The sequence below is a fragment of the Rhinoderma darwinii genome, chromosome 10, assembly GCF_050947455.1.
Source record: "Rhinoderma darwinii isolate aRhiDar2 chromosome 10, aRhiDar2.hap1, whole genome shotgun sequence".
In the NCBI taxonomy this organism is placed as follows: domain Eukaryota; kingdom Metazoa; phylum Chordata; class Amphibia; order Anura; family Rhinodermatidae; genus Rhinoderma; species Rhinoderma darwinii.
Window position 1 is genome coordinate 91,071,212 of NC_134696.1, and position 25,559 is coordinate 91,096,770.

At 46.0% G+C, this 25,559-nt stretch overlaps 1 protein-coding gene across 1 annotated transcript; it reads right to left on the reverse strand.

The window, feature by feature from the left end:
* Positions 1–10,372: 10,372 nt before the first annotated feature.
* On the reverse strand, positions 10,373–24,963 carry TOMM40 (translocase of outer mitochondrial membrane 40). The gene is made up of 10 exons (XM_075838984.1): positions 24,861–24,963; positions 23,674–23,877; positions 22,825–22,892; positions 22,322–22,414; positions 21,632–21,733; positions 20,720–20,825; positions 19,357–19,479; positions 15,743–15,819; positions 12,293–12,395; positions 10,373–10,599 (listed from the first exon to the last, which is right to left on the reverse strand). The coding sequence occupies exons 1-10, from the start codon at positions 24,946–24,948 to the stop codon at positions 10,460–10,462; spliced, it is 1,104 nt and encodes a 367-aa protein (XP_075695099.1). The 5' UTR covers positions 24,949–24,963; the 3' UTR covers positions 10,373–10,459.
* Between the last annotated feature and the right edge of the window lie 596 nt (positions 24,964–25,559).

Here is a 25,559-nt window from a genome sequence, read left to right on the forward strand (position 1 = left end):
AAATAGAAAACCAGGGATTGTCTCCTGGGTGATCATTGAGTCATGCTCCGCCCCCACTAGGGATAAGACAGTGTATTCGTTTTGTGTAGAGTGCTCCTTTAAGTTTTTCCACTCAGGAAGACCTCAGTGTTTCTTCATCAAGTGTATAAATGTCAGACAGAGGAACTTGTCTTCTCATGACATACACGGAGGAAGTCTGATAAGCACGGAAAAAAAATCAGTGATCGGTGCCGCTGTCCACATGATGAATAGATGATCATTGTGAAATCTGTGCCCCCATTACCCCCAGCCGACGACACAAAGAAATACACTTACTGCAGCATTTTCTAAAGGTAAAACCGAGACACTTGTATTATTTCAGGGCAAACGATATACAAAGAGATGAGCAGATATAAGAGACTTTTACTATACAAACAATTCTATAGGGTGTTTCTCCAATGCAGGTCAATCAGATGTAGAAGTAAAACGTAATACACATTGACATGTAAATAATATCTGATGTCAGAATCGGACGATTATTCAGAGATGAGCGGCGTTACATAGACACTGCTGCTGAGCGCATCCCCATAGAAATGAATGGATTGGTCGTCGAGCATGCCCACTACCGTTCCATTCCTATGGGGCTCCCAGAAATGGCAAGGTGAGCACGTTCTCATGATTGCCAGGGAGTCTAACCGCTGGGACCCCCACTGATCACGGGAACGGGCTTACCTTACCGTTTCTGGGAGCCCCATAGCAACGGTGTGGTAATGCGCATTCTCAACCAACACCCTGCTTACCTTGTCCTGTGGATAGGTGACAATGATTATGGGAAAAGCCCTTTAAGACGCAGCCAGGGCAGGATAATTGAGAGAGCATAAGGGGAAATTGCCAAGGGGCCTCCACCACCTAGCTCCCTCCAGCCATTTTCAGCTGTAGGGAAATGGGATAAGCAGCTGCCAGATACCTTTGGCAGCACTTATCTCTGACGTCAACAAAGGATCCGGCATGTTAAAGTTCAACTAGTCTATCCTTTTTTCCCCAACACAGACATCAGGAGACAGGGAAGTTGCCCTATATATTCGATTGTCAGAGAGACCCTGCTGGATTAGTGGGATCTGCTGACAAGTATGAAGTTTATTTATACATTACATGACACTGCTACTGGGGAGGTGGCCCCTTCAAAGTGTTTTGCCTAGGGGTCTCCAGCAACCTTGATCCAGTCCTGGACACAGCAGTACTTATCGTCAATGACAAAGTTGCCAAGTTGCCAGGCTTGGCCTGCTACGTATTATCCAGTCTACTGTGGGACCCCTCACCGATCATGAGAACGGGCTTACCGTGCCGTTCATGGAAGAACCATAGGAATGGAGCGGTAGTACGATCGCTCGACTGCCGCTCCATTCATTTCTATTCATTTCTATTTCATTTATATTCGACAGCCCCATAGAAATGAATAGAGTAGTGGATGAGCGTGAGCACTACCGCTCCATTCCTATGGGGCTCCCAGTAGATGACCATTTTCGTGATCGGTGGGGGTCCCAGCATTCAGACCGACACCGATCAGATATTTATGACCTCTTTTGTGGATAGATGATAAATATTGATTATGGGAAAACCCTAGAAGTGTAATTCCATAACAAAAGCTGGAAGGAATCATTAGAAAGTTTTGTGCCCGTTTTTGTTGGCATTTTACATGCTTTTTTTTTTTGCTTTGTTTGTGCTGTACATTTATTGTGTTATCTACAAGGCCGCATGACAGGTCAAAGCTCTGCAATCCACAAGTCGTACAAAGTAACAAAGTGACATCTGTGCAGTGTCTCTGGATCAGGGATGAATTGTTTACATTCTTTGCATAAAAACCCACGTATGAGGTTTATCCAGTGCATTTTTTTAAATTCTATTAAAATAATGACGCAGAGTTCAGGGCATTGGGAAATAAGAGATAAAATATGATGGACAGAGGAAGAAATTGAAGTTCCTGGGCCTTGTTGCAAAATTATTAACATCCTCCATCCCCCAACCAGGGGCAGAAATACCATATGTGCCACGTGTGCAGTAGGTAAGAGGGCTACTGTCACCTTAAAAGCAGCTCTATATTGTCTATTAGTTTGCATGTGAGGGACTGGGCTAATGAATTTCATGGCTCACAGTTAGGCCCCATGCGCACGACCGTATTTTTTCCCTCCCGTAAATACTGGTGTAAATATGGGTCCTTTGTCACCCGTATTTAATCCCCCGTATTTACGGACCCGTGCCCGTAGTCACCCGTTTTCTCTGCTTCTCTTTACACGTAAAAAGAGATATTGCACTGCACTAATCAGCAGCCCCTTCTCTCTATCCAGCACTGATAGAGAGAAGAGGCTGCTGATTAGTGCTGGATAGAGAGAAGGGGCAGCCCCTTCTCTCTATCCAGCACTGATCGCCAGCCTCTTCCCCCTATCAGTGCTGGATAGAGAGAAGGGGCAGCCCTTTTGGGCAGAGTTTCTGCAGTGGAACGCAGTGATAGAAAGAAAAAGAAGTTCATACGTACTCCGGCCGTTGTCTTGGCGACGCGTCCCTCTTTTGACATCCAGTCCGACCTCCCTGGATGTGACCGCTGCAGCCTGTGATTGGCTGCAGCGGTCACATGGGATGAAACGTTATCCCAGAAGGCCGGACTGGAGGAAGAAGCAGGGAGTTCTGGGTAAGTATGAACTTTTTTTTGTTGCAGGTTTTTGAAGGAAACCTTACAAATCTATATTGTAAACGCCGCGCATGGTACTCACTGTCCAGCGGTAGTCACCGTCCAGGGTGCTGAAAGAGTTACTGCTGCTCAGTGCAGCCCCTATGCTCTATCCAGCACTGATTGTTTAACTCTTTCAGCATCCTGGACAGTGACTACCGCTGGATGGTGAGTATGATGCGTAGCAACGCTCCCGTAATTACACTGCACACACGTAGCCACCCGTAATTACGGGAACCCCATAGACTTCTATGGGCCTGCCCGTGCTGTAATTACAGCCTTAAATAGGAAATGTTCTATATTTTTCAATGGCCCGGGCACCTTCCCGTAAGCAAACGGGAAGGAACCCGTGGCCAATAGAAGTCTATGGGCCCGTAATTACAGGCGTTTTTACGTTCGTGTGCATGGGGCCTTACCCGTGGATTGGATAGAGACGTAAAAGGAATTGTTCATTTTAGGAAACCCATTGTCATACACCCTATTAGGGAATTCTGAGATAATAGAGGGGGGGGGGGGTCCTCTGTTTAGGATCCTGATCTTTTGGTCAGAGCGGAGAGCGGTTATAAAGCTCATCCCTCGCTCTGGAGAACCTGTACTGTCCTGCATTACACAGTCATCCCATTGATATGAATGGAAACTGTGTAATGCTTAGTTTCTCCTGTGGTGGCGCTGCAGAGAAATTGAACACTTACTGCCAGGTTTTCCTAGGTTCCAGCTTATCGCTGGGGGACACTTTGTGATCAGCTTGTTCTCAAGAGACTTTTCTTTTCAAGTAAAGATTGTCCAAAGTCTAGAACCCCTTTAAGGGAGTGCTCAATGCTGAGTAATTTGAGAAGAAGCCCATATACTGTTCTTGTGCAGGGGCCCACTGCTGTCTGTGTCCGCCAATGCACATATTTATAGAACTGGTGTCCGCAGATGGGCCTTTGGACCTGCGCCGGCACCTGGGATCTCTGCACCTTCTATAGCAGGGGTGCACAACCTTTTCTGGTCCGTGGGCCATATGGTCTGATGGTCAGATTGTTCTTCTCCCAAGGGCTGCAATAAAATTTAAATGTTATTCCCATCTATGACAGTTATGACATATAGACAGTATACAGTATAGGTGATGGTTCTGCTTCTGGGATTCCCACCTATAGGAAGAATGGGGGTCCACTGCTCCCATGTTTGCACTCCAGAGAAGAGGAGAATAGGTGGCTGCACCTGCATATGGCCCTGTCTATTGTAGGCGAGGGAGTCCTGGAAACAGAAGAGCATTGCACAACTCCCATAGGGGGCGCTCACATGTGTCTTCCCAGTCTCTAATGATCAGTAGAGGGAAGACATAACAGATGTCTCTTCATTTAATAGCCGTCTCTTTCTAACAGTTGGCATCGCAGGCTACATGTGGCCCCCAGGCCGTACGTTGTACACCCTTGCTCTATAGCGAAGATGATTAAGTATTTGATTACAAAGTCTCATTAGTTTGTGTAGTATTTTTAAATTATTTAGCTAGTTCTGAATTGTCCGCATATGCTATAAGGGTAACAGATGCTGGGTGAATACCGCCATCCTTCTGAACCATCCCGGATCCAGCCGGACAGTCCCATATTCCGGACGGTGTCCTGCCATCCCAGCAGCTTGTCCCAGTTTCAACTGTTTCTGCATCCCCCTTGAATCCGATAATGGAGCAGAGAACCATCAGGTAGCGGCTCCACCATTCATTATGTGACACCTGCCGTGAGCAGCTTGGCGCAGACGGGTGCGATGGAGTGACATCATTGTGCTGTTTTGTGCCCAGCAACACACAGCACAGACCAGAGGAGACCCGCAGAGGGATCTCCTCTATTTGTCGTAGGAATGGGGCTGAGTATTTTATTACTTTTAGGGAGAGGGAGATGGAGAGAGAGAGTGTGTGAGTGAGTGTGTGTGTGAGTGTGTGTGTGTGTGTGTGTCTATGAGGGCATTATACTTTGTGTTGGCACTATGGGTGCATTCAACTGTGTAGGGGGCACTATTGTGGGCATTATATTGTGTGGGAGAGGTACTCTGGGGCATTATACTATGTAGGGGCACTATGGGGGTATTACACTACGTGTGAAGCACTATGGAGGCATTATACTGTGTTTGGGGCACTATAGGTTCATTATACTGTGTGTGGAGGCACTATGGGGCATTATACTGAGTTTGGGGCACTATGGGGGCATTATACTGAGTTTGGGGCACCGTGTGGGCATTATACTGTGTGTGGAGGCACTATGGGGGCATTATACTGAGTTTGGGGCACTATGGGGCATTATACTGTGTGTGGAGGCACTATGGGGGGCATTATACTGAGTTTGGGGCACTATGTGGGCATTATACTGTGTGTGGAGGCCCTATGGGGGCATTATACTGAGTTTGGGGCACTATGGGGCATTATACTGTGTGTGGAGGCACTATGGGGGCATTATACTGAGTTTGGGGCACTATGTGGGCATTATACTGTGTGTGGAGGCACTATGGGGGCATTATACTGAGTTTGGGGCACTATGGGGGCATTATACTGTGTGTGGAGGCACTATGGGGGCATTATACTGAGTTTGGGGCACCATGTGGGCATTATACTGTGTGTGGAGGCACTATGGGGGCATTATACTGAGTTTGGGGCACTATGGGGCATTATACTGTGTGTGGAGGCACTATGGGGGGCATTATACTGAGTTTGGGGCACTATGTGGGCATTATACTGTGTGTGGAGGCCCTATGGGGGCATTATACTGAGTTTGGGGCACTATGGGGCATTATACTGTGTGTGGAGGCACTATGGGGGCATTATACTGAGTTTGGGGCACCATGTGGGCATTATACTGTGTGTGGAGGCACTATGGGGGCATTATACTGAGTTTGGGGCACTATGGGGCATTATACTGTGTGTGGAGGCACTATGGGGGGCATTATACTGAGTTTGGGGCACTATGTGGGCATTATACTGTGTGTGGAGGCCCTATGGGGGCATTATACTGAGTTTGGGGCACTATGGGGCATTATACTGTGTGTGGAGGCACTATGGGGGCATTATACTGAGTTTGGGGCACTATGTGGGCATTATACTGTGTGTGGAGGCACTATGGGGGCATTATACTGAGTTTGGGGCACTATGGGGCATTATACTGTGTGTGTGGAGGCCCTATGGGGGCATTATACTGTGTGTGGAGGCACTATGGGGGCATTATACTGTGTGTGTGGAGGCCCTATGGGGGCATTATACTGAGTTTGGGGCACTATGGGGCATTATACTGTGTGTGGAGGCACTATGGGGGCATTATACGGAGCTTTGCGCGCCACATGACTTGTCCCCCTTTACGATAATTGGAAGTCGGGAGGTAAGCAACCACTAATAGCAGCCATTCTAGTACTATAACTAGGCTGTCACCCAGCTTTCCACAGATGCTGAGAGGCATTAGATCAGCATTGCTATGGATCCTTGTAGATGTATAGGCCATTCAGAGTCTGTGGAACGCTTGGTGACTACTTCGTTTTAGTACTATAATGGCTGCTATAAGTGGTTGTCACCCAGCATCGGTAACGTTCACATCACATTTCTGCCCCACGTTTAGCACGTACGCCAAGAAAGCAACCAGCTTACATGTTAAACGTGTCCTTCTGTCCTTCGTCAGACAGATATACAACAGTATACTATATTTTTTTTTTATAGATGAAATACCGTAATAGACCGCGCTTTCCATCCCACCGGATCCGCAGGAGAAATTTAGTATTACAGTGACCACGAACCCGCTGCTACTTAGCTGCTCTCCGCTCTGATTTACAGAGGGGGTTCTGAACAGGGGACACCCCTAAAAGACATCCATATGTCCTAACAGAGCATATGGACAGGGGTTGTCTTCAGGAGACCCCTTTAATATTAGTTTCATTTTAATTGTTATTGGTTTGATCAATTCTATCAGGCATAGAGGTATACAATATTTCTCTAACAAGTGTAGAATTCATTAATTTGTACATAATAGTTATACATTAAAAGAGAATGACCAGATCTGTGGCACGTCAGTCTTATCATAGGGACGCAGGGCCCAATAAACACCAATCAGACCTCTCCCATTATTTACTTACCTGTGCTAGACAAAAAAGTTGGATTCTGATTGGTTCTTATGAAATCCAGTGTCACCATTATAACACCGAACGGTCAGGGTGCAGTGACAGGGAGTGTTATCATGGGGACACAGGCACAGGAATCCTGTAACTGCTACTTATAACCCAGTTCAGGAATGAGATATCTAAAAAAAAAAAAAAAAAATATATTTCTAAAACACACTTTTTAGATCTTCTGGTAATAGGTAGCAGGTTGTAACTTGCAATAGGAAAGTCTTATATTTGAAACCGCTTCCGGCTGGTTTGGGGTGATATTAGCTGTAGTCCATGCGTCAAGTATGTACAGGTCTATCGTATGACGTATACGGAGTACATGTGTCTTCATATTTATAGGTTACAGTATATCCCAAAATTAGAAAAATGAGCAAAAATGTGATGTTAAATGAGCAAAATGCGTAAGTCCTTCCATTGTATTATATGGTCGTACACTTTATATTACATAGAGCGCGGCTGTAATTTATAAGGTTTGTGATGGAATTTGCTGAATACATAGACTTGTTTTTCCTAGTGGTTGGAATTTGCCCTCCAGGAACAAGGAGTAAACGTGAAGTTGGGACGTGGCAGCGTTTGGCCGTGTGATCTTGGACAGTTTAATTTTTTTTTATCTCCAGGTTAAGGGATGACAACCTGTAGTTACCTCTAATGTAACCTAGAAGTCTCTCCGCTCTCCATTTTTTTTTTTATATTCTTTTCATTTGTTGTATCTGCTTGGAGGAAAGCTCGCCATTATTGCGCCTATTAGAGGGGCTCTGCGCTTTGGACAATACCTACTTGTTAGAAGGGTCCCTTGACAGTGTCCCCCTGATGGAACCCCCAGCGATCAGCTGTAATCTGTAGGGAAACTGAGCAGTAAGTGTTTAGTATCTCTGCAGCGCCACCACAGGGGAAACTAAGCATTACACAACGTCCATTCAAAATCAATGGGTTGTCTGTGTAATACAGGACAGGTCCTCCAGAGAAAAAGACACTCTTCGTAACCACTCTGGCCAAGAGAGAAGGATCCTGAACAGAGGACCCCCCCCTCTACTAACTCAGAATTACCTAAATCGAATTTATGACACTGGGTTTTCTGAATTATTAGTTACATTATCAGACAACTTTTATAGTCTCCTCAACTATTTGATCTAGGAAAGCGGAGTGACAACTGGAATAGCTGAATGGTATTGATATGTCCACCTTTGGCCGACTCTAACCCTTCCATACTATTACCCCGGGACCCAATGCACCAAGGGTATTACGAAGAAATGGAAACCATCAGGAGCGGCCCATTTGATGTGATCGGCCGCAGAATTGCATTTTTAGGATGAATAGGGACCAATAGTCACGGACCTTCCAACCCTGATAATATTGTCTACTTTTAGCTTCAAGTTTTTTTTAGCTCATACAAATAAATGAGCTGTCCACGTAATTCATAGATGGGCCATGGGAGCTGGGCTAACTGAGAGGCTCTCCACTCTGACTCCGAGGCGGATAGCAGGGGACACCCCTCTATGACATCCATGTGCCCTAAAAGGGCATACAGACAGGGGTGGTCTTCATGAGAGAACCCTTTTAGTGAAAACCTAACTGTGTCTGATTAAAGCATATGTACCTCAATTTTTGCAAATACAATTGCATTACTCATCTTGTACTAATCCTGAGTTACAACCTGTGTTCTAGTCCAGAGCTACATTCACAATTCTGCAGGCTTCAGAGCTGAAATCTCTTTGGAGCTCACCTTCAGAGGCAGTTTGGATCTCTGCAGTAAGCGCCATAACAGAAGATTGGCGATTTTCCCACACCATACGCTTTAGAGGTTATCAGACCCACTTTGCATGGTCTACCGCCTGTTACAACCGGACTCTTCCACTTCACACCACCACTTACAGGAGACCGGGGCAGATCAGAAATTTAACACATTAACATTTAGCAAAGGTGGCATCCTACGACCGTGCCACGTTTATAGTCACTGAGCTCTTCAGTACGACCCATACTACTAGCAATGTTGGTCTATGGAGACTGCATGGCTGTGTGCTTGATTTTATGTCCCTGTTTGCAATGGGTGTAAATGAAACAAGAGGGAGGGGGGGGGGGGGGGCATCCACAAGCAGTGTGAGGATCCCGCTAGACAAATCCAACATAACGGTATATCAGAATATGTGTCAGGAGATGCCGTGTCTATGTGGTGGGTGCACCGTTCATGCCTTTTTATAATATGAGAATGTTAAAGTGCTATGAAGGTTCCTTTCTGATGATGTGATTGGCTAAGATAGAAAACACCACATACAGTCGGACTCCATTCTGATTGGCACTCCATTAAAAATTAGCATCGGCAGTAATAATTAATGAAGGACAGCACACGGAAGCCACTAGGATCTGTTTTGTGGTCCGCATGGCAGAAACGGTCGTGTGCACGATGCCTTAGCATGGTATAAGGACCTGTACATCACACTATAGGGTATGTTACTATGCAGTCTGACATTGGCAGGATTGATTGGTCAGTGCGTAGGGACACGCCCCATTAAGTGCAATGGTAACACCCAGTTGTCCATTGATTCATATATTTCCAGGAGGAATAACAGAGGAATACCTCAATGCATAGTTCTAAGAAAAGACGCTACAGAATTGTTATTTTATGGTGGGATGTGTGTATTTCCTGCCAGATCCTCCTTAAAGAAATACATTTTTGCAATCCAACCTCATGATGTCATCCATAGAGATGTCACATCTTACAGACGCCTCTGTCCATTGTGATCACAAACTCTCTGTGGCAGACAAATCATGAGTCTGGATGATACAAAAATAATAGTGACACGAAGTGCGTTTTCCCGCGAGTTATTCTCCATGACAGGCGGTTTTTAAGGAAAACTCATTGGACAACTACCAGGCACCGCAAAAATCAGTCACTCCAATAAGATCCCATTGCAGAAGTCACTTTATTGGTGATGTACAGGCCCGGTCAAGACTTCGCTTTGGGCTACATATTCATTTTGTGTAAAAGATCAAGGTCATATTGTTTCTTCGCTTTATAACTTATAAACATGATTTACATCCACGCTCCTAAAGGTGGAGATCAGGTGGCAGCCGGACTCAGCACCCCCCCGGCCGCCACCCTCCCCCTCCCCCCCCCCCCTCTGACAGCAGCACAAGGTCTATAAGGACACAGGGCTCAGGAAAGTCCCAGAACAGGCCCCCTCCCCTCCTAGACATGACTATTCTCTAGTAAGATGGAGCAGAAACATATACAGGCGGGGGGGGGGGAGCAAACAGAATCCCCACTCATAAGATGAAGACCCCTCCCCCTTATAAGAGAGGGACGATAAAATAAAACAAACTCCCAAGGGGAAGACCACAAAAGAAAAAAAGATAGACCCTCCCCTTACGGGAAGATAGAAGGGGAGACGGAGAGAAAACAGGGCCGGCATCCTCAGTATTCTAGGTACCTGCATTAAATATTCACAGACCGTTCCTTCACTGCCTCCCTGCCCCCAATGATAAAATAAACTTTATAAAAATGTGCCTGGCAGGAAGTTTGGGGCGGAAGAGCAAGTTTAGGCTCTGGAGGGGAGGCAGTCAGTAAGCAGGTGGGAGAGGCCACTTGTCTGGCTGTGGAGGGGAGACCACAAGATGAGAACGGAGAAGATGATGTTAACCGATGGTCAGGCCGAAGCCGCACTGGAATTTGTTCTTCTTGTGGTTGAGGAAGGCTCCCATGGCGAGCGTGAGGGGCAGCGGCGGGAGCTTCTTTTCTAAAGTGGCACCGACTATCCAGTTACTGTCCACCGAACCTACGTGAAGAAAAAGGGTGAGGCCGGTTACTGACAGGAGCGGCGGGAAGTATGGTAAAAAAAAAACAAGAACAAAAGATTATAACCAGGTGTACAAATCCTACAACCAGCAAATCCAGTTTAAGCAACGGGCAAGTTCATTCACCTGTGGCCTGGGCGTGTGGCAAGATGCCAGCGGTGCAGCTGGTACAACTCAGTGCAATGCTCAGAAATGCAGTTCTGGATGCTAAACTGTACGTAAAACAATAAAGTGAAGCCCATATGGAAAGTAAATTGTCCCAACCGGAAGGAAAAATAAATCTCTCCCTTTCTAAGTTCCCTTTTTGTTCAGGATTAGAAAAAAAGGTCTTTTTACATTTCTAGAAACAGCGCTACCATTGTTAATAGGCTTATTCTGGTATTGCAGCCATGACGGAGGATGACCTGCAATACCAGGCGCAGCCTATGAACATGACTGGCACGGAGTCTGAAAAAAATAAAATAAAAAAAAATAAGCAGACCCTTTTTCTAACCCTTGACGACCCTTCTAAAAGGTCAACCAAACGAGGAACTACACAGGTCAAATGTCAAACCAATAGGCAAAGAGAACCATATAAGGGGTTTCCCTATGAGGGATATTTATGATATATTATAAATGTCAGATAGTGGGGGCCCCACCCTTGGACCTGCACCTATCTCTAGAACGGGGGGCCCCTAAACCCCATTCTAGCTTGTTCTGCTCCCGCTGCCCCCCGGCCACTCCCCGATTACATGGTTGGAGTTACGGAAAGCGTGCAACTCGCGAAGCTACGCTGTTTCCGTAACTACTATTCTGTGCTATGGGACTTACGGAAACAGCGTAGCTCAGTGAGTTGCGCTGTTTCCATAACTCCAACCATGTAATCAGGGAGTGGCCGGGAGGCAGCGGGAGCAGAAAAAGCTAGAACGGGATTTAGGGGGCCCCCGTTCTAGAGATAGGTGCAGGTCCAAGGGTGGGGCCCCCACTATCTGACATTTATGACATATCCTGTCCCTCATGGGAAAACCCCTTTAACGAGATGTCAAATAATACAGCACAGCATGACTAAGAACAGGAAATATGCCGTCCGTTGAAGGGGTTTTCCAGGACTTTAATATTGATGGTCTATCCTTAGGATAGAAGAGGGAGAGTTTTCTGTGGTAGCCTTAGGATCGGTCATCAATCTCAGATAGTGGGGGTCCAAGTCCTGGCACCCCAGCGATCAGCTGACTAACACCGTGGTCTCTTAGTTTGCCTGGCACAGGGCCGTAAACTTCCATAGCGGGAGTGCGGTTCCAGTCCCAATCAAGTGAAAGAGACCGGGCTGCCCAGAACGGCAATTCCAGGCGCCGCTGCTACAGAAGTGTACGGCGCTGTGGCTGGTAAACCATGAAGAGGCCACGGCATTTGTTGCCACGGCCCTTTACGTCAGCTGATCAGTGAGGCTGCTGGGAGAAAAACCCCCACCGATCTGATATCGATGGCCTATTCTAAGAATAGGCCATCAATGTAAATGTCCAGGAAAATCCCTTTAAGAGATGAAGAATAAATGTTCACTGCCCAGCGAGTTTGCAATGTGGTAACTCTGTGTGAGGTAAAAACGGCCATCACAGGGCAGAAATGATCATATTGGCCGTTCCACAGCAATAATAAAAACACTGCCCCCTGGTGCCGACACAACAGAATAGCTCATACCTTTAAAAAGCAGGTTGGCTTTGGGGAGGTCCAGCTGGTAACCAAAGGAGACACTGGTGTCCTGCATCCGAGCGCTGGCTTCAAACTCCACCCCTACTTGAAGCTAAAAACAAAAGGGTATTAGAAATGGAAAGTTACGGTGACACTGGAAAAAAAATAGAACAAAATGCGTTTTTTAAAAGACGACATTTTATAGCACATACTGCGGCAAAATTCACTAAACTACATGTTCAGATACATAAACTTAACGAAGAAGGTTTTTATACGAGGTTTTAATCCTTTATTTTTGCTTAATAATCGCGAACAATTTTGGAAATGGGCGTGGCTAATGTCAAATGAAACCATTAAATATCGTGTATGACTTCTATCCGGATGTCAGTGTGTAGACGGGCGGTGTATGTGCAGGAGTGGCTCCTCGCTTGGTTAACCAAGTCATCTCTAGTTATAAGCTCCGTGGCAGGGTGCGGTGAACTCCCTCTACTGGCTGATTAGGACGACACAGTCATGACATAATGGATGCTTAAAGAGACTCTGTCACCAGATTATAAGTGGCCTATATTGTACATGATGTGATCGGCGCTGTAATGTAGATTACAGCAGTGTTTTTTATTTAGAAAAGCGATCATTTTTGACGGAGTTATGACCTACATTAGCTTTATGCTAATGAGTTTCTCAATGGACAACTGGGCGTGTTTTACTATATGACCAAGTGGGTGTTGTACAGAGGAGTGTATGATGCTGACCAATCAGCGTCATCCACTTCTCTCCATTCATTTACACTGCAGATAGCGATATAGCTATATCACTATGTGCAGCCACATAAACACACTATAACGTTACTCATGTGTCATGACAAATCACACAGACGCTACAGAAGTGTCAGGATTCTGAATACACATCGCATCCTGGCTGGAGGTAATGTATATTCATTGTCAGGACACTGCAGTAAGGTTATAGTGTGTTTATGTGACTGCACATAGTGATATAGCTATATCGCTATGTGCTGTGTAAATGAATGGAGAGAAGTGTATGATGCTGATTGGTCTGCGTCATACACTTCTCTCCACAACGCCCACTTGGCCAAAAAGTAAAACACGCCCAGTTGTCCATTGAGAAACTCATTAGCATAAAGCTAATATAGGCCATAACTAAATAAAAAAACACTGCTGTAATCTACATTACAGCGCCGATCACATCATGTAGAAGATAGGCCACTTATAATGTGGAGGCAGAGACTCTTTAAATAAGGGCACATGTGATATGCCCATGAAGGCCCAAAACAGAAATTCAGAGGTGTTGTACGCTACATCTAGTTGTACACAGTCCGTCTGAAAAGGAAGCATGGGTGACACATTGGAGGAATAGCTTATTGGTGTTCTGCTCCCTTCATGTCAGTATTGGCGAGTGTTTGTTACTAGATACTAGGGCAATCAATCGAAAAAAACAGATTCAGCGCAGTGACCGACGTCATCTTACGCATTTCGGTTCTGTTATGTCCTAGTTTCAACTGTATCTGAATCCTTAGGACATAGATGCCGTTTAAACCAAAGGTGGAGCAGGGAGCCGTCAGCTTCCTGCTGCACCATTCACTACGTAACGACAGCCGTGAGCGGTCTGGCGCAGAGAGACGCAATGCAGTGATGTCATCGTACCTGTCTACGCCGAGCCACAAACTACACAGGCAGGAGGAGGAGACCTGCTGAGGGATCTCCTCCAACCGTCGAGGGAATGGGCTTAGGCAACTATTTTTATTAGGCACTATGGGGGCCATTATACAGTGTGGGGAACAGTGTCAGGGGGTAGATTATGTACAGTGGTATACAGAAGCTCAGGGGGATATATATCAAGTCAATGACATGGCATGCAAATAGGGGGCGTGGCCTAAATAATCGTTCATTAATCGTAATCGAGGTTACAAGTTCAATTAATGGTGATTTTGATTTAGGTCCTAATCGCCCGGCCCTACTAGAAACCCATATTCAGAGCATCCACAGTCTCATCATTTTCAATTTCTGTGTGATTTTATATACGCTTTTTTTCTGGCGTCTTTAAAAGGAACAGTGTCATCACAAATTTATTTTTCATATGTTAAAGATGTTAGTGCTTTATTAAAAACGTTTATATTTATTTGTGTGTTTGTGTTTTACTTTTTCTTATTTTTACACTTTTTCTTCCCTATGGGGGCTGCCATTTTTTGTTCCATTTCTGTATGTGTCGATTAACGACACATACAGACATGGAATACGGCAGCCACAGTCCCATAGGGACTGCGAACGGCTCCCGTCCCATCCACTTCTGTGTACGCCGTCTGTGTGGGAACTGCGCATGCGCCGCTCCCACACAGTCCAATTTGAAATTGGCGCCGTCCGGCGCCATTTTCCTGTGGACCGGAAGTCGCGGCCGGACAGTAAGATTACTACTTCCGGTCGCGGCTTCCGGACTTGTGCACTTGGACCAGCGGCAGCAGACGGAGCGGACGGGCCGGAGGGAGCCGCGGCGGCAGGAGCAGGTAAGAGATTTCAATGTATGTTCGTGTTTGTGTGTGTTTACTACTGTATGTAAACCTACTACGCTGTGTGTTAGCTCAAAAAATGGCGACACACAGTGTAGGAGGTTAGACCGTTCAATCCACTCGTTTATCCCGGCACTAGCCAGGATAAAGGAGGGGGGGATGCTGAGAGCTCACTAGAGCGAGGGCTTTTTACCCAATTTTGCAATGCTGCAATTTTGGGAATAGCTCCATCTAGTGACCAGCAATGGGAAATATTTTAAATTAGAATCTAATTTATAATATTTCCTGACTCGTGAAAAAAATAAAAAAAATTTGAACAATGTTTAATCACCCACACACTAAATGTTTAATAAAAAAAAAAAAAAAACATGTTTTTCTGGCAACACATTCCCTTTAAACTCCTATAGTCCTATGTAAAAACTACCACGGTCCATAAAATTGCGTCAAAACCGCCACAAACCAAAACGGTCGTGTGTAGCGCTTCTTATATTTTACTACAGACGTTAATGTAACATCTGGCCGCACTAAAAAAACGCATCAAGAAACGCCACGAAAAAAAACAGCTGGAAAAAATATATCAAGACAGAGGCGTGTTAAAACGTCAATCTTAAACTAATGCATGTGGGCGGAAAATGTGTTAAATCTATTATGAGGCGCACACGACCAACAGGTGTAAGTTATGGTGAATCTGCCGTTACGGTGGAGGCCCCACCCTCTTTGGATAAGCCCCGCCCCTTTATCTCACCACCGTTTGAAAGTGATGAGAAAAAATAAAAAGGTCGCAAATTTTAGCACAACTGTGGGCTGCGCCAAAGTCTGTGACTTTTTGTTATGCCAGGAAACTAAAAGGAAACCAGAGAAGAAGCACAAACTATACAAAAACTGCACTGTATGAACAAGACCAAGAAGGTTTGTCAGATGGAGGTGGCTCCACATACCTGATCGTTGGCTTTATGGTAATACGTTGCGTGTGCTCCGGCCTGTCCTACTGTGAGTGTTGACGTCCAATTAGGAGCTGTAAAAAAAAAAAAAAAAAAAAGCCTCATTGTAAAACAGAAGTGCAGAATACAAGAGGTGATCTACCATAATCTGAGGAGTTTTCAGACTCCTCATCCAATCACTGATCTGATCGGCAGGCATCCAAATGGACATCCCCTCGAATTCTTACGGTTATGGAGCTAGAAGAGGTTTTCTCCAATCACATCCAAAGAGACTTACAACATTGTGATACCTTAAATGTATTGTTTACGCCTTGCAGATAGTCATGTGACCTAACACTGTAGCTTTCATTCTGGTAACAGTAAACCAGTAGAATTCTGATTTTAGCTTTGGAGATGAACGGAGGGGGGAGAGTTGCGGTGAAATCTACACCAGAATGCAAATTAAAGGGGTTTTCCCATAAGCAACATGTATCACCTATCCACAGGACCCCCACCGATCACGAGAATTGGTTTACTTTGCCGTTTCTTTGAGCCGCATAGGAATGGAGCGCATGCTGGACCACCGCTCCATTTATTTCTATGGGGCTGCCAAAGATCGTGCTCGACAGACCCATAGAAATGAATGGATTGGTGGCCGAGCACGCGCAGTACCGCTCCATTCCTATGGGGGGGTCACAGAGACAGCAAGGTAAGCCCATCCTCGTGATCGGTGGGGGACCTGGCAATCATGCCCTCACCGATCAGATGTTTATCAACTGGATAGATAATAAATATTGATTATGGGAATAACCCCTTTAAGTAAAGCAACGTTACTTCGCACATTAGAGTCTGTATTATGCCATGATACATGTGGTTCTACCTAGGGCTGGGCAATTAATCGAAAAAAGAAAAAAAAATATGAAATTCAGCACAGTTAAGCAGAGTCATTTTTTTGCATTTCTTCATTTTTTTTTTTCCCCGTTTCAACAGTGTCCTTGTCCTCAGGACGCAGATACAGTGGAATCCAATGGTAGAGCAGGGAGCCTTAGGCCCTGTTCACACGGAGTTTTTTGCAGGCAAAAAAATCCAGCCTCAAAATTCCGTTTGGAATTTTGAGGCGGATTATGATCTGACTGCATGCCGTTTTTCGCTCGCGCCCATTGAGCGCCAAAGGCAAAAAAGCCGTGAAACACGCTTTCACTGCCTCTCGTTGATGTCAATGAGTGGTCAGAGACGTAAACGCCCGAAGATAGGGCATGTCGCTAGATGCGAGATGGTTTTTCCGCATTTTCTGAGGTTTTTTGGCGCGGTTTCCGCGTCGAAAAACTCTGTATTAACTGACCCTTAAGGTCCCTGCTCTACCATTCACTTTGTATTGCCGGACGCTCAAGGCTCAGATAGGGATGTGGCCTAAATAATGGTTCATTAATCGTAATCGAGGTTTTGCGTTTTAATTAATCGTGATTTTGATTTAGGTCCCAATCGCCCAGCCCTAGTTCTACATATAGCACCCTTTGCCGGTCCTTGTTCGGTTCAGTAGAGCAACGGATGGTCTGGGTGTTGCGGCCATAGGCCGGACATTAGAAACTGTCTGTGAAACCGGCATTATAGGGATGGTGTAAGATTAGAGAAGCATGGCTGATTTCTCCTAGAAACAGCGCCATCCATGTCCATAGGCCGTCTCTGGTATTGCACCTCATCCCCATTAAACAGAGATGTAGTAAGTTAATACTGTGGTCTCCCATTGACAGCACGAGAGATAAAGCGATATGAACATGGGAAGGATTCCGGAGCCTACAAGCTGGGCGCTCTTCTTGATAATCGCCGCTATGAATACCGGGGAGATGATGAGGGTGTATATAGACGTGTCACTCCTTACAGCTTTCCCGACAACGTCACCATGTAGCTCTCCTTAAATAAATATCTCTCCATGTCGCACATATTCCGATACGGAGAGCGCTAAATTACACTTAATGCCCCATTCATTATAGGTAGAATCACACACATCAGCGCTCCGCTCGCCAGTTCAGACTTCATCCGGCCCATTATACCACAATGCGTGTGCCACTTTAAAGCTACGTGTATTAAGGCGATGTTCACACGGCAAACTAAAAACGGCCGTAAAATACGGAAGGGTTTTCAAAAGGGAAATCAGCCTCTGATTTTCAGCCGTTTTTAAAGCATCAGGCATTTATTGATGCGTTTTTTACGGACGTTTTTGGAGCTGCTTTTCTATTGAAAAACAGCTCCAAAAACGGCTCAAGAAGTGACATGCACTTTATTTTACGGGGCAAATTTTAACACGTTTTTTTTTTTTTTTCTTTACAAACAGCCACGTTAAAAATGCCCCGTCTGAACGAAACGCCGCTTTTCCCATTAAAATCAATGGGCAGATGTTTGGAGGCGTTCAGCTTCCGTTTTTTTCAGGGCATTTAAGGCCCGAAAAACGGCTGAAAATAAGCTGTGTGAACATACCCTTATATTTACAGATTTCGGTGCGTTATCAACGCCAGTGTACGGAGTCAGCCTATACAACCAAACACGCATAACACACAGATATCAGCAACTGCAGCTACAGACATCAGACAAGGGAAGACCTAAGGACAGCGGCCACCCATTATGTGCCGGACTACTGGTGTGCCCAATGGTCTGGCATTCCCTCAATCACATTTAGGCAAACTTCTAGAATTGTTAACTTTTGTGTAGCTGTACTGCCATAGGTGAAATAACCAATATACGGGGGGGGAGGGGGGGGGGGGTAACCAAGTAACCGTAACAGTAACCAAGAGCTAAAAGATAGGTCATCAATATCAGATCAGTGGGCGTCCGACTCCCGGCACCTCCACGATCAGCGGCCTATTCATAGTTTACAAGGCGCGGCGATGTTCACTTCCGCAGCGAATGTGCCTGGGGTTGCATTTCCGGTCCTATTCAAATAAAAGGGACCGTACTGCAATCCCAGGAGCAGCCGCTACTGAAGTGAACATCGCCGCGCCTCGCACACCGACTAGGCCGCTGTTCATTGGGGGTGCCGAGAGTCGGATCCTCACTGATCGGATATTGATGACATTTTATAACTCTTCCTGGTTACAGATAAATCGGTCTGTATATTGGCTATACCACCTGTGATGTTACCGCTACACAAAAGTTAACAATCCCACTGATCTGATATCAATAACCTATCCTAAGGATAACCCATCAATATAAAAGGTCCGGAGAACCACTTTAAAAAAATAAATTAAAAAAAACCTCCCACCGTTTTGTGTATACAGCTCCTAGGGTGTCTCAATAATAAAGAATACAAACCCTGAACTGAATAGGCTAACCCTGCAGTCATGTGTTACTCCACTCCCTCGTCATGCGAACCTGTAGACAGTAGAGAGTAACACATGACTGCAGGATCAGACTTCACACGGGTTTGTAGTCTGTAACCATGGATACACATTGGTCTGCATAGAAGCTGTATGCACAAAACGGTAGAAGATTTGGCTTGATTTAGTTTTAGGGCAATAAAAACGTGTACATAGGATTTTATCCTTTCATTTTAACAGCTGTAGAGAGGTCGGTGTATACGATTGTTTTGCTTCAACATATATAATCTGTTAATTGCGCAGAAGCGGGCCGCGCGTTACCTGTGTATCTTCCTGCTAGTGACATCACTGTTCCCTCCTCCCCCGGACGCCTGTGGTAGACGAGTTCACCTCCCAGTGCCAGACTAGGAGTGATGCTCTGGAGATAGTGAGCGACTACAATACCTTAAGAAAACAAAAAGCAGAAGGCAGGGTTAGCGAGCGGGATGTAATGGAGACGATGAACGACTGAGGTTACTAAAAGGAGCTCTCTGGCTCCATAGACATTTTTCGTTTAACTCTGCGCCAAAGATGCTGCAATTTCGTACCATCCAGGCTGTGAAAATGCAAAGAGGTTTTTGGGGACAACGTTTCCACAGCCTGTATATTTTGCAGCACTTCTTAAATTACTATCATTTGCAAGGGACCAAAAACACCACAGTCAACAGGACATAGCTGTCAATCACTGAGTGGGACCGCCCACTGGACTCTTTAGCTCACAGGGATTTATATGCATAAAGGACAGATTATGCTGAATCTTTTCACACAAAAAAGTGAAATGTCAGAGGCTTTGACCGGCGGGGGTCTGAGCACGGAGACCCCCCCCCACCGATCGCTAAAACAAAGAGGCAGGAACGCTCGGGTGAGTGCTGTGCCGCTTCGTTTCTCATCAGATTTCCTCAGTGCGGTGTACCGGCTCAAAGTCTATGAGCTTTACGAGGAAAGCCGATCAGAACCTAAGTGGCACAGCGCTCACCCGGGCACTTCTGAGCATCATATTAGCAATCGGTGGAGGTCTCAGTGCTCGGCCCCCCCACCGATCAAAACTTCTCACACGTCACTATGTAAAATCCTGGCTGCCTACAATCCACCAGTAGTGTGAGCTTGACAGCCGACTGCATTGACCTTAATAATAAATATGTATGCAGCAAACGCCTAAAGGGGTGTTCCCATCTTAAACATTTAGGTGAAATCCACAGAATACGACCAATAGCTTGGACCCGCATCTATCTCGAAAACAGGGCTACCTTGTCCCAGTTGAATCCAGACGGAAAAATCAGCGGAGAGGTGTCGAGCATTTCGGAAACCGCCGAGCTTACGGTGCTACACTGGTTCCGTAACTCCCATAGAATGGAATTGGAAGTTGTGGAAACGGCGTAGCACGGCGAGCTTGGCGGTGTCTAATCCCGGCCACCAGTCCTCTGAGGGATGCAGCGGCCCGTGGATATTCATTAAATGTCTTCGATGGGAACATCCCTGGTGTCGGCTGCCATCGATTAACTCTGGTTGTGTGAAGGGAAGTAGAGGGTTTGGACTATTTTACAGACGCAGCATATAATATTGGATCAGTATAGAGCAGATACATGTCCTGGTCCAGTTCTAGAAATACTTAAGGAAAAGAAGGGAATGTTTATAATGTGCTCACCGGATCCCACCACTACGTCTGGGTTGCCGAGGGTGACGGCGGCGGTGAAGTCTTGTCCTCTGTATTCCGTATCTACCTGCCAGTTCACAAACTTGGACTGCTGAGTCTAGAGAGAAGGACGCACAAATTCATATCAATATCGCTCGTACAGACGGGTCTCTCTGGGCCTAATTTTATAAGAACTAGTACAACAAGAAATGTGAGGACTTAAAAAGTGATTTTACAATGTAACACAACAGAATCGGTCATAAATATTTCAATCGTTGGGGGGGGGGGGTACAAATGTTGGGACCCCCACAAAACCTCACAAGAACTTCATGTGCTCAGATTTTTTCCTATCTCCCATAGGGAATACAGAATGCCCAAACATGTGCAGCCTCCTCTCCACTGCAAACAGGGGGCACAGCACCACCATGCTTGGGATTGGTAGAGGTCCCAGCATCCAGATCACGCCTCCAAGATGCAATAAACGTTTATGGTGGGACTCTGCCTTAAAGGGGTTATGCAGGGACTGAAAATTATGCGAGTACACGCGCTAATATACATTCCGGTCCCCCGTCGCGCTGATTCGGAGATTCTCATCGATTTTGATAGCGCTGGCGGGGGACCGGTAGCCTTCCTTGATGAGGACACGATTCTCCGTCATGTGACCGGCCTGCCGTAACTCTACGCTCTGTCTCCTGCTTGTACAGAGAGCACAGGGGGGTGCGGGTCACATGACCAAGAGTCATATCATCATAGAAGACGACTGTGCAACTAGACTATGGTCCCGGCGATGCGGGACCGTTATGTATTAGAAGGAGAATCTCCTTTACGAATCTCTGGGGGTCGGGGGTCTTTGTTTTATATGGAAGGGAGGTAGATTATGGTGTGAGAATGACCGGATGGTTATACCCGCTACATTCATCTTACCTGTAATGCCACCTTTGTTCTAACATGCTGAGATAGTTGATGGATTATTTGTGCATTCAGGCTGCCGCTGTTATCCACATCTCCGACTAATACTGGGAACGCCTGGAGAGAAGGGAAAAAAATACATATAAAAAAATGTTTTGAGAAATGTTCTAATCTCCCTGACACGTAGTCACGAGTTCTCTGCAGCGAGAGTCAACAGTGAAAGACGGAGGGGGAAACGCTACCAAACTAAATCTCCAACGCTGGAAAAGACCCTGCAAAGCAATAAACTTACGAGGGAGTCACAACAAAGACAACGCATCAATGACGGCATTTCTTACAGCGCGGCTTCCTGCTTTACAACGATCGCCAATGTTAACCACGTCATACCCGGGGTGGGGACTTTTACTCCTTAAAAGGGGTTGTCCCATCAGGACAACCCCTGTCCATATGTCCTACTAGGTTATATGGACAACATGCCTGACACAGGGATTCCAAGAACACAAAAGAATGAATGTGTGTCATGCTCCGCCCCTTCGGGCCCTGAACTAGACTTAACACAGTGTATCAGTTTTGCTTAGAGTGTTCCTTTAAATATCCAATCAAGAAGCAGCAGAAACATCTCCCGCCGACTAAAAGGCCATTTCATTATATGCCCACTCCAGCCGGCCTGCTTGTTACAGGACGGGACATTTTATTTCCACTCACCTCTGCCGGGCTCAGCTGCTTCGTTCCCACATACGTGGCTCCAAAATGATAATTTGAGTCGCCGACGGTACTGAGCGAGACCGTGTGATTTACCTGCAAAACGAACAAAAGTTTCAAAATAACCGCACCAACAATCCCTGACGGGCCACAATACTGAAGTGACGGCTACCGAGAGGGCACGGACAGGGGTCCTCACGACACGCAGCAATAAGATAGACATGTCATTGCTCGGACACGCCATCAACGTCCACTCTTTGGGGTTCTGACTGCTATTACAGCCGTCAATCGTGAGAACCAAGTGACAGTAGAAATACCAAAGTGCAGCGCCTGGCCCGTTATAGGGGTTATGCGGGGACCAAAAATTATTATCAGTTTACTCTCTGCGGTATGTCGTACACTCACTAATATACATTGCGTCGCGCTTATTCTGAGATTTTCATTGTTTATAGCGCTGCCGGGGGACCGGGAGTCTAGTGGCGCAGTCCTCTGTGACGATGACTCACCTGGAAATAATTGCTCAACCCCTTATTTACAGTCAGTTTCACTCCTTCCATCTGCGAGGGGAATAACTCTGAAAAGTCCGGAAAGAAATATACAAAAAAATATATATATGAAAAAAGAATTCAATAATAAATAAATAATTTGTCAGTCATTTGCTAAAGCAGCACCCAAACTATATTCAGAACGCTGCTTAGCAACAGAGGTGACGCCGCTGATCTCCACGTTCTGGTCAATAAGGCTTCGTTCACATCTGCCTTGTGCATTTCCGTTCTTTTGCTCCATCAGAGGGACAGAAGAACAGAAATAAACGATTGTCAAAATACAAATTGATTTCCATGGGTTTGGTTTTAGCACCAGCCCTGCTCCGCTCCAACAGAATGAAAATGATACAAAATAAAAAAAACTGACAACACGGATCCGTTTCAAATGGAGCATAAGGCCTTGTTCACATCAGCGTTGGAGGTTCCATTCATTCGATGTACGGTAACAAACAGCTCCCAACTGACTGCCGCCCCAACAAGAAGCCGCAACGTGGTTTCTATGACTACTCCGTGACAGTTACTGTATGGCCTTGTTCACACAGTGCAGATTTTGCACGTATTTTTTTAAACCAAAACCATGAAAAGGAAAATAAGCACGAGAAATATGTAAAGAAAGACCTTATCGATCTGCTCTCCAGGATCCAATTCTAGTTTTAGCTAAAAAAAAAAAAAAAACGCATGCAAAATGTGCCGCAAATCTGCACTGTGTGAACAAGACCTACATGTCCAGCAGGAGGAACACGCCGCTGCTCACAGACGCAACACGTGATTTGCCGCACATAATATCCCGGCTACACACAGATCTCTCACCTTTACATTTGCGATGACACTCCTCAAAGGTGCCGGGATTAGGTAACCGCTCTTCTTGGGGTTCTTTCTTCACAGCAGCTGTGCCAAGGCCAGATAAAGGGGGCATCGTGAACCCGGGTGGCACATTTACCAAGCCTGGGACTGGGGGGGATCCGGCCGGAGGAGGGGCAGGAGAACTAGCAGCTAGAACGTTCCCCATTTTTGCTATAAAGGACAAAGACAACCAAGTGAGAGAGAGAAGACAAAACTATAGTAACGTGTCCGGAGCACCACCCTCGACCGCTGCCAATTGGAGGAGATTCATGAGGGTCTCGGGCCAGGAGATCATCCTGCAAAATTCCTGGCTATGGTATTTGGGAACCTGGGCGCTGTTTTAGGTCAGCCTGTGTATTGTACCAGTGACCGCAGTCTGTGGCCGGAGTTGTGGACAATGGACGGACATACTTTACTATTACTAAAGGGAACGTCTCTAGAATACAGATCATTGCTCCCCCAACCTGCGGCTGTTGCAAAACTACAACTCCCAGCATGCTCCGGCAGTGTGCGGCTATTAGGGCATGCTGGGAGTTGTAGTTTTGCAACAGCCGCAGTTTAGGAATTGCTCATATAGACATAAGGGAATTGCTATTTATGGGATTTCCGGTCACATCATTGCTGGGGAGCTTACACGTTTTATAGTGATCGGTATTATGGGATGTAGATTATTTCAGTCTCAATATAGTCAAAATTTCCTGCAAATGAGAGAATACTGACAGGAGGAGAGAACGAGGACCTTCCCGCACCCCCCAGTCTATCCTGTAATCCCCCACACACTAGTCCACTCCCTGCCCTACATGTTCCTATAACCTTCCCAGCATGTCCCATTCATACTGTGTGTGCCAGTCACACGTGCCCCCCTTCTCTGCCCCTCTATTTATCTACCCCATGCCAACATCCTCCCTCTACCCGGCCCCTACGCACCCCCACTTCACCCTCCTCGTACCTCTTCTCTTTCCTGGGGGGGGGTCGCTGGGATTTTTCACATAGACTCACGCACGGCACGTGCAGCCGAACCCGCTAGCCACCTAAACCACGCCTCCTCTCTCAGGTTATTGGTAGAAAAACAGAAGCCCTGCCTCGGTTTCTCACATTCATTGGCTCATTTCTAATGTCAATCAACCGGTTGTTCGCGGTGCAACCTAGCTTACGCAGTGACCTTCTCTGATTGGTTGACCGCCCGGCAAACGCAGCTTGCCATTGGTCGAAGCCGGTATCGAGGTCGCAGTGCAAGGTCATGTGAGCCGCCCCACAGTTCCATGCGATTTTTTTTTCTTTTGGCCTTTACCGCCATCTTTGAGCCCGTTGTTATGGTGATGGTGACGTTCCATTGGCGACTGATGATGACGTCTAGTTCCACGCCCGGTTCTCGCTTTACGTTATCTATTGGACTCTGATCCCTATACAATGCTGCGTCAGAGTGTGTAAACAGTGTGCATGCTGGGATTTGTAGTTCTGTATCGTTGGTAATTGTATATATAGATTTTTTTTTGTGTATGAATTTAAAGGGGAGTTTCATGAATTTGATGAATATTATAAAAAAAATTGGCCCAGGATATAAAATAAATGGCAAAATAGGTTGTAATAAAAATGTCTGCATCTGTTGTCTCCCTATGTAAACCCAGCAGCTCCATGTAAGCAATGGCACAGAGTCACATTTTGTTACAATGTATCAGACTGCTCACTTGTTACAAGATACAAACCTGTGAACATGATCAGGATGTGATTTCAAGGTCTTTGCTTGCAGTCATTGAATGGGAACCTTCCTTGTTTGGATAAAGTGTAGCTGGAGTGTAAAGCATTGGGGATGGACGGAGCGGTAGTCTGAGCCTTTGATGCTCTTTGGAAAA